Raw genomic sequence first — 10,849 nt, 5'->3', positions numbered from 1 at the left:
CATCAAACCCTACAACGACTGTTATTAAGCCAGTACCGTTCTACGGCAATTTTTTCAGGACCATAGCAATGCATCCAATGTGCATGAACGCAGCCCCTCTTTGGTGGCCCTAATGTACCTACGGGCCTGCCTGGTTTTCCACGTTAATGTCTTCGACCCTAAATCTACTTTTGGTTGCGTGAACGAGTTCAACCCTTGAGATTAGACCAGGCACACACAGACATCTTACTTTCGGGAGCGGGCAACATTTCGGAAGGGGCACACATTAGAAGCAAGATAATGAGCGCATGGAAGATACATAAAAGGGCTTCTGTAGAAAAAGACTCAGATGGGGAAGTTACTCCCGAGGCAATAGATCTGTAAATTAAGATTTCTGTCCCATTTAAACATGTGATTTTGTAACAAGCGTAGGCTACTGTTGCAATTTTCATCGGAAAGACAAGCTACTTGGATGTATTACATTGAGCTTGGAATTATATCAATGACAACAAGATATCACTGAATTTATTAGTTTCAGAACTATCCATTCACCAAGGCAGAATTATGATATTAATTGGACTTCTTCTTTGAGAATGATCTGAACTGGCTTATAAAATAGAAATATGGTTCAGTCTTACATGCTTCTGACACATTTGCAAAAAAATACAATACGTTTTTGTTTAAAAATTGCATGGCAAGTTTTAAAAATTCAACTCTCTTAAGCTGAAAAACCAAAATCATAGGAAGGCAGAAAAAACAGCATACCAAAAACTTGCACAGGGAAAATAAACCTTAAAGTTTTTTTTTTTTTCAACATGTATTTTCTTTTAAAAAAGGTCAGTCTTATAAATTCTAATAATTGAAAAGGTAATTCTTGGTTGGCCCTGTTGTCATTCTGGCCGTCACTAAGGTTGGTCGCGCCCAAGTCAAAATTAACCTCCTGGTTGGCACTAAGCCAGGACACCATTCTATGCCCATTGCCTTCCGATACGTAGGTAGTGTCTTAGTACGGGTCCCCTCTACAGTTTGCACTCTGCTCTCCAGGTCTGCCTCGACTTTTACGTTCATGTCTTCAGCCTTAAATCTGCTGTTGGTCACGTGAACGATCTCAACCCTTGACCCCATACCAGGTTAATACGGTCTACTGAATTTTGAGGGAGGGCAACATTTCAGAGGGAGCATAAAATCGATTTTTTTTTTAAATTATGGAAAATCAGAAAATTTCCAAATCCCTAAAGAGCAGACCCAGTACCCAGAAGTGGTTTTAGGGGGAACAGAGGGGGCATTTGCTCCAGGGACAGAAATTTTAGGGGTGGAAAATTTCAAATAAAGAATCTATTGGTTACTTATTTTTAAATTTCATTGTTATCAAATTTAAGTAGAGGTCGCAGTTGGCAGTAAGTATAAGCATATTGAATCCGAAAATTTCATTTTCTCCCATATCTTCATCACCATTGCTTGAAAATAAAAAAATGGGTCTTCGCAAACGTAGAGTTGCCTATAAAATATTATAAGCGATTGTAGTGTTGGTGGCCAGTAATGAGCGGTCATTTAATAAACTCAATGTACCTCAGATCGACTATGGGCCAAGCCTAGGAGCAACTAAATGATTTAGCGTGAATGGGCATAGAACGCAAAAAACTAAAAGCGATCAATTGGGACAAAATAACTAACAATTTTGCAGAGGCTAGATTAAGAAAAGTCGGATTCAAATAAATGGAAAATTTTGTTAATAAATGAAAATTTCGCTAACATTTGACCTGAATATTTTTGGAAGACAGAAGGGCGCTAATCAAAATTTTCCCCACGTCTTGATCAGACTGATTATACCATATCACAAGTAAGTTTTATGAAAAAATCGATAAAGTAGTTTCTGAAAGAAAATGCGAGGGCACGAGACTAAAGCTCCTTACAAGGCTTGTGTTCACTCTTTTAGTCATGCAATCATGCAAACTTGTGATTATTGAAACTAAGCCTAACAAGATTCTACGGCAATTACTATATTTTTCCTGACTCTGCAATTAAGACAGATGAATTAATTTATCGCTCACGCAATGGTATTAACAATCATTTACAGGCGATCTTTTGTTTACACTAGGCATATTTATATGCCATCTTGTGTTTCTGGGCTTGGACTTGGCAAATTTACTTTTCAATACTTAGATTCCTTACTGAAACACACATTTTTCCTGAAAAAAAAAAGATAAAAGCAAAGAAGTTCTAAATTTGGAATACTGCTCGGGACAACTTAGTCACAAGAGCAATTGCGCTATGAGAAATTTGGCCATCTTAGCCATTTATATTGCCATCATGAATTTCTGAGTAGAAGAAATTTTGTCATGTTAGCCAACTTAGCCAGTTATAAACCATCTTGTATTTCTAAAAAGTACAAATAAAACAATTTTATAATACAACAAACACTACTAATTAATGGCTCTTCTGCAGCACTAAGCTGATGAGGCCAACAAACCAGAGCACGTTCGATCTCCACCCCTCTTTATCCTCTTCTAAGAATTATTTATATCCCTTCTTAGGAACATTGTTGAAAAGTTAAAATGGTACTTATGTAGCATAGTGACCTCACTCAAGAATTCAAGTTAGTCTAATTCTAATGAAATATACGAAAATATGATGAAAATATAACAGTTTATTAACAAAAATATGGAAAGTACAGAAAAAAATTATTGAAAGCATGCCACCCAGAACGCATTATGCAACATACCTAACCTAATCCCCTCTACATATTAAATATTTAATAAAAAATATACCTACATCGTAGTTTTTCTCAATGAGACTAAGCTAATTATAACCTACTGCAGACAGATAAACCGGTTTTCCCCGATCTTACAGATTAAAATTCTTGATTGGGGTCGTTGTAATACATGATTACCGATAAAATATTAATAGTTAAAATAGTTAAATAGGTTAACAGTTAAAAACTATTTACAGCAATGCATAACTATAGTCTATATGTCCTTAAATGTTTATCCCTCCCCTTTTACAAGAATACTCAGTACGGTAGATGTTTTAACATATCAGATTCTTTCGCATCCATTAACCTGCCACCCCTGCTTCCAGTGGCACAACTGTTTTATTGCTTAGCAATACAGATCTGGTATTCGATCCAAGCTGACGCACAAAAAGCATTGATAATCCACAGACCAGGCCTTCGGCTTCCCCTTGAAATATATTCAAAATATATTGATCTTTGCTACAAAACGAATCCTTAGCCCCCCACTTGATTTGCCGCAGCAAGCAATTGGTTCGAATTCTGCCGATTACAGAAATTTTCAAAACCAATTCCTATTGCTGCCCCCCCCCCATCAAAGGCACAGAGGTTGTGGGCTCTGAGCCGATAGTCCCGAATGTGAGCTAGTACCCGGTTATATGCTCTTAAGTTAAAGTCGCACTCACAATGAGATTTTGCTAATAACGAGATATAACTAGCACTAATTTGAGTCATTCGGGGACTTGATAGTTGATGGTTTCACAACTGCCCATTCACAAAGAAAGAAGCAACTTTAAACTTAAAAGTAAAAAAAAGTTTCTATTTTTACAGACTTCTTAAGTATTCTTCAATCTAAGAAATAATACGAGGCAAATTTCAAAATGTAACACAGCAATTGAATACACCTGAAGCTGAACATTCGAATGATAGAAAAACTGTCACTGAAAAATTAAAACCATAGGGCTTCAGAAAAAAAAATTAACACAGGAAACATAAATCTTAAGGTTTTTCAATAGATTTTTCCGCGTTTTTCGTTATTTTCAACGAAGTATTCACCGTTCTCAACATTTCAACATAGTTTTCAGTTTTTTTTCAGTATTTCACTTTTCAAAATAGTTTTTTCCAATGTTTATCAAGATATTTTTTTAATACGCAGCCCTGTAATTTCCTTGAAAAAGGTCCTTCTTTTAAATTCTAGTAATTGAAAAACATAATTCTCCACTGGGTCTGCTGTAAGCTCCTATGGTTTGGTGGCACCTAAGGCGAAATCGTGCCCCCCTTCCCCCCCCAAAAAAAAAAACTATAGAACTAGCAAATCACTAACACAATGGCCCTGAAAAATATTAACCGTTGCACCCCAACTCAGCCACGGTGCCCAGGGCAGCTCCTTGCCTTTCAACAGTCCTGGCTTCTTTGAGTTAGTTCCGTAAAATTTACAACTTAATGTCTATTGCACTATTTCTATTAAATCATTATTTAATTTTTTATTCTATTAAATTCAATTACATTTAAAATTTCCCGCGTTTCACTTTTCAAGTTTAAATGCTTATATTATGCTTACAACCTTCAAGTAAAAAAAAGAACCGAAATCGTTTCTCAGATAAACAAGTCATCCGAAACCTCATAGTTTTGGTATTTAGTTTACAAGCTGCAAATAGGCGTAAAATAACCTTGCAATCAATCACGCAAGGGGTTATCCACTTTCAGAAATCGCCAGGTTGCACGCACCATACGTGGCAGAAGTGCGTTATGAGTAACAGAAGTGCATCCCGCGTGGTCCTTCATGATGCACACCGGAGAGTGTGCAACACTTCATCCATTTGTATTCTTAAGAGACAGTGGGCTTTTTACCCAGGCTCCTAGACCCCCAAAACACAAAATTTATGCACAACTTTTTCTGTGTTTTCCTTTAACGTTCATTTAATTTGTCTTGTTTTTTGTCTATTCTTGTTTTAGGACCACCCCCCCCCCCAGAATTAGATCTTGGTTTATATACCTGATTGCATACTTTCACCAAATTAAGCATGTCTCATTTTGAAGCTATTATTAACTTGTTTTTATTGCAAGCTCCATAACATTAAACAACCAGAAAAATATAATTCCTAGAATCAAATTCCATATATCAGTTACCTGTAATTCAAGTTTCATGCTATTAATAAGTTAATATTTCCCCAGGGAAAATGATAAGGAATCCCTAATAGTATCGATTACCTTTTGTCTTTAATTTTTTCAATATCTTTCTTGACTGGTGTAATTTGAACCAAGATACTGATGCAGAGATAGGTAATATTAGGATATTATGAAATACCTTTTTTTAATCATCATAATTATCAGGAGTATACACCAAAGAATTTGGGCAACTTAAAAGAGTGAAAACTGCACATATTATTAAAAAAGAAAATGACCAACGACATCTAGCGTTTAGTGATTATACGTGACTCCAACCGCTCCATATTTGTTCCTTTTAGGGATTTTAATAAGTAGGAGAGGATTCAGAAAGTAGAATTATGGCTCCTGTAGGCCTATCACCTTAAAGTCAACTAGTCTATTTAATCTACCAAGATTCTACCAAGCTAACCTAATCATACTCTGTTCAGACTAGATGTTGGCTTAAAATAATTCTTGAAAACAAAAAAAGTTTATCGATAATCACTTGCAGAAAAACTTAGCTTAATCATGTGATACTATAGATTAATTATCTGCTTCTCCTTTTGAAGAAGAAGCTGGGTTCCTTTTCTTTTGAAGAAGAAATTCCATCTGCAGGTGATGGTGTGTCAGAAATTATACCAATTATGAAATTTAAATTTTCTACGTATTTAACAAAGTTGCCAAGCGCTGCACTGTAGGTGGCACAGGCAGTTTTAATCCCTATTTTCCTATGTTAGACTATGGAAGATTCAACCCTCATTCTATAGAAGTTCTATACTATAGACTACTATAATCATAATGCTATATAAGTTAAATATTATACTACATAGGTTAGAAAATCTTGCAACTAGTTGTAATGAACGGTTACTTGTAGAATAAGCTTGAATTTATTTCTTGCTATAAGAAGAAAGAGATGAAAAAAATAGAGATTGACAAAAATATAAAACAGTCGAGTAATATGGAATAGGTGGTTTAAAACTATTGAAAAACTAATTATACTTCATAAAACATAGTGATTTTTAATACGAAACAATTTTTTTAAAGGTACCAAGGACATTAAAAAAGCAACATTTGTCACCCTCTTGTCCAATCTTAGGTCTGTTCATACTTAAAAACCGGGATTTTCCTTTTCGTTGTTTTAAAATCATAAGCTTTTAGGGCTGTATCATATTTTCTGAATCGCTAACAAAAAAAAGGAAACGTATCAAAAAAATTTTATATGCATTTTTTTTATCTTTTTTTACGAGTCGGACAAAAATGTCAGGGAGAGGGGTTCAAACGTAGACCTCTCTTGGAAACGGCCTTACAAGTGGCTACAGGTCTCCCACAGACTATGAGTATGTCAATAAGTGGAAAAAAAATTGCTTTCAAGTGGTATATCAGTAGGCTACATCAACAATCTTTACAAGGTCGTTCTGAAGGTTTGGTAGAAAAAGTAACTTACACATAGCAGAAGAAATTTCTTTTTTCAAAATTTTTCTGGGTATGCGAGCTTGTTCTAAGCGCGTGGAGTGTTATGAAGAAGACAAATTTATGTAGCTGAGGCGAAACGGAAATTGGCCAAGGAAAATGGCACTTCGCCAAATTCAACCAAAAATCTTTCTCAAGGTACACAAAATATCAAAATAAACACATTTTTTGCCCCTCTGGGCCCATCCTAGGTCTATAATTGGCTTTTAAGGATTTTAATTTTAATTGTTCCGTGATTATGAAGCTTTTACGACGATACCACATATTTGTCAGTGCAACCACATTGAACAGTTAATTACCAAACATTAAATATAAAACAAACAAACATTAAATAAACCTCAAAGGAAAGCTATACCACCTTAAGCTGTTAGGCATGGGCGTAATTTGCTATGAGCCAGGGAGGCAACTTCCGCCTCCAGATCTCAGTTCATCCCCCCATATCTGAAAATTACTTTCTTCAAAAGACTTGTCAAAAACTAGGATAAGTCTGCATAATTCAGAGGAACGGGTCTTTTTTTTCCAGTATTTCTTTGCATTTACGATACTATATGGCTCATTTTTCATTGTCATTTTCACTTGATCTGGGAAAATTTTGTCCACCAGAATTTTCTAAGAATTTTCTCTAAGTGTGTAAGTATTAAGGACAGGGCAAATATAGGCAGGTGAAACCAAGTGGAAGTTGAAACTAGGGAAATGACTTTATCTCACCTAAGGGTGTATCCAGGATTTTTGTTTGGGGAGGGACATTAAAAAGAACTTTTAAGAAGCATAGTTTGTATATATGCATAATGTTACTTCTTAGATAACTTCGAATATGATTTTACTGCTGATGATGAACACAGTATATGTGTTCGAAATATCCAGTTAAATAATTTTATATCTATTCACTGTCAATAAAAAGGTATCATCCCTATTTTGAACTGTTTTACTTTCGTTATGTTACTTCTTTACTGGTCGGATAAAAATTTCGGTGCCCCCCCTCCAGTGGATGCGGCCTTGATCTCACCTCACTAACTTTGACGATAAGTCACTCTTAAAAATGAGAAATAAGTTTAGCACATTAAAGGTAAAAATGTTTTAAACTTTACACCCAGTTTTTCACATGGACTCGGACCCTTCACTAAAGGGAAAAGCAAGAAAGGCATAAATAAAAATTTTTCTCATCCCTCTGGAATGTCAAACAAAAGTGGTTGCAACTATCGTAAGTGTTTTTTTTTTTTTTTTTTTTTTTTTTTTTTTTTTTTTTTTTTTTTTTTTTTTTTTTTTTTTTTTTTTTTTTTAGCCACTCAGCTTGTTGTTCAAAAGGAGCACCAGAAACTATTGGGATCTGCTCAATATTCGGGCCAGACAATTGACTTTGGGCCGGAAAACCGAACCCGACGTGGGCAGATAAAATAAATACTTAATTTTACTGTATGTTTCTGATTTTGATCAAATTCCCACAAAGAAAAAATAATGTCATAGAAACGTTAAATGGGGCTTAATGAAATGAACCTATTTATGCAGAAATTAAAACTTACTGCATCAAAAAAGTGATACAACACTTACAGGCTTCATTTAAAACAGCATCTCAATGAATGGAAGCCTCGCAAGTGCAAACTACTGGAAAAACACTATGAAAATCAGGCTCAAGTCCTTAAAAATAAGGAGAGAAAAAAAAGATAGACGAGATGCAACGTTTGACTTTCTCCTTTGCCATCTACGAGCAAACACTCACTTATTTCTTGTTGAAAAAAAAATCCGACAGATCACGCAACTTCTTCTTTTATTCATATGCCAAACCTCCCCCTCTCCTTTCATCCCTCTCTCTCCTGTATTCTCTACAATCGCGACTAAATTATCTCAAACCATGAATAGGTCTCTTCTAATTTTTGCCTAATACTTCACCTTTGCTGTAATTCCTCCTCATCCACCCACCCATATATTATCTTATGATATTCCTCATACTTGTATACTGGTGCTAATAAGGGCCATTTTTTCCCAAGAAAGTGTAAAATACTCATCGCCTAAAATAATTCGATACCTAATAGCTGTATCCCTTAATAACATAACTAAAAAGCTTACCCTTCTTATTTCGATATCTAAATTTTTTCGTCTTCTCAAACGTCTGGCAACAGCGCTAAGGCAGAAATTTTCTTCTTCGTCTTGAGTAAAATGCTGCCAGTCTTCTGGAACGACAACAGGGCCACATGAAGACGCATACAACAGCTGTAAAGCTTCTGGACGCGTTTCTTTGGAAAATAAATCTAACTTAAGGACACCGCCACTATTTTCAGGTACATTGCGTTTCGACGAAAAATTACACTTTTTATGGTTTTCACTGAAAGTCTCTAGATCTCCCTCAGCTGCAAAAAAAGATATAGCTTTCAAAAATGAAACAAAATATACGTAGTTACAACAAACATTTCCAGAAAACAACACTTTCAACTATAGAGGAACCGAAGAAAAAAAGAGAGGTTAATATGTAGCAATTCGGTGTTAAAAAAGATAATTTAAATACAGTATATTTTTGTTAGGAATTTTAGAAGGTCAATCACAGAAGTTTTTAAGCTTATCTCAGAAAAATAAGCCATAATCCCTCTTTTTTATTCATTGTTACTATGTCAAATTTTAAGCCAGTAAAAAGAAGGAAAACCTGATTGGTTCTTCTGTATGAAATTTAAAGTTAGCAACAAGAAAGAAAAACTTGATTGGTTCTTTTGCATAATTTTAAGTTAATAAAGACAAGGTTAAAAAATCCTTGATGCTTCTGTATGAAATTTTCAGCCAGTAAACGAAAGAAAACCCGATTGGTTCTTTTGTATGAAATTTTAAGTCATTAAAAAGAAGAAAAAACCTAATCGGTTTTCAGTATGAAATTCTAAGTCATTGAAAACTGAAAGTTCCGTGCAACATTTCTTTATAAGTAGACTCTCCATTCCTCTAAGTCTACAAATATAAAAAGATGCAGAAAAGTCTCTATTACGGAGAAACTCGGTGCGAATCAAGAATACAGATCAGATATGCAAATAAACATTGGGGGAAATCCTCCCCCAGAATTATGTGTATTTCAAGAAAGTCCCTCTTGAAGATCAGTTCTTTAAGGGAAAAGGAGGGGGAAGAATTCAATGCAACGTAAGCTAAAATACGGTTTGATTCAATTTTTAAGATTATGGGCTAAAAATTACAGATAAACGTTTTTTACCATGGTGACTATTATAAAATATATCTTGTTTGTAGAGAAATTAGGTGCGAATAAAGAATACAGATCAAATGTACAAATAAATATTAGGGGGATTCCCCCCTCCCCTATGATTCTGGATATTTCAAGAAAATCTCCCTTGATGATCAGTCATTTAAGGAAAAAGAGGGGAGAAGACATCAGCACTACGTAAGCTAACATACGGTTTGATTTTGTTTTTATCCAAATATTCGTATGAATGGTGGGGGTACTGGCGCTTAAAATAATGGGGGTACTGGGCGCTTAAAGTGCATACACGGATACTACTTGCCCTCAAGCCTAAGGTTATCTACTTCTCTTTCAAAGTCTTGCCAAATAATACTTTAAACGCTGGATATTTTTCCACCAGTTGATGGCGATATTTTAGGGGGTGGGAATCTTTCAAAAAATAAAAATTACCACAATGTGGAGATTTGCATTACCTAGAAAACATGGAATTTGCATCAGAAACACGTTTAATTTGTGTTCAGGCCCAAGGTCCTTTACTCCCCTCTCAAAGGATGGCCAATTGATATTTAATGCACAGGATACTTTTTCCACCAACAGGATAGAGATCGTTATTTGAATTTTCTGTTTTAAATATTTATTAAAAACACGAGTTAACAAAGTGGGTGGATTTGTTACTCCTAGAAAATACGAATTTGCATAAGTTACACATTTAGTATACGTTCAACTCTAAGGTTCTTTACTCCTCATTTAAAGGTTGGCCTTTCCGAAATTAACTCCAATAGAGCTATCTAAAAGGTGTCTTGTTGCACTAAAATACAATCGAGCAGTTATGATTTACGATCCTAAATCTTCTAGAGGTCATTTGATTTTTTTTTTTTCTGAAAGCCTTAAGGGAAGACATTCCATAGTCAACACAAAAAAAGAAGAAAAAATGACAATGTAATCCAGTCTAAACTACTTGCCAGCGTTTGCAGGGTTAAAACTTGAACACTGTTAAAGATAGTAGTAACCGATTTCCGAATGAGTAATGTCCTGTTCACATAAAAAAAGAGAATACTGAAACGTGATTCAATGCCCAAATAAAGGACTCGTGCTAAGCTGACTAAAGAATAATGCCACGCTCTAAAAGATTGGGTAGGCAAAGCCATGTCTATATGTACGAAGAAAATCCCACATCTCTGACCCACCCCCTTTCCAATGTGTTTTGTTTTGTATCCTTAAGATATGCCAAAAATGCCACCGAGTTGCTACTCACTTTCAAAATTATGTATATAAAGTGACGCGCACCATGTGTAGTGGAAGTACCACCATGTGTTATGGGAAAAGTTGGCGTAGTGACTCCGGGACTGCTTCGT

General features: G+C 35.2%; 1 protein-coding gene across 1 annotated transcript in view; it reads right to left on the bottom strand.

Annotated features, from left to right (window-relative positions):
• The window catches only part of LOC136026240 (uncharacterized), a 142,560-nt gene that overhangs the window by 112,541 nt on the left and 19,170 nt on the right, over positions 1–10,849 (bottom strand). Inside the window, exon 2 of the mRNA XM_065702597.1 lies at positions 8,390–8,670. Coding sequence (XP_065558669.1) covers positions 8,390–8,670 — 281 coding nt within the window. The remainder of the gene's footprint in view (positions 1–8,389; positions 8,671–10,849) is intronic.

The sequence above is a fragment of the Artemia franciscana genome, chromosome 4, assembly GCF_032884065.1.
Source record: "Artemia franciscana chromosome 4, ASM3288406v1, whole genome shotgun sequence".
Taxonomy (NCBI): domain Eukaryota; kingdom Metazoa; phylum Arthropoda; class Branchiopoda; order Anostraca; family Artemiidae; genus Artemia; species Artemia franciscana.
This window is presented reverse-complemented; position numbering and strand designations above follow the sequence as displayed.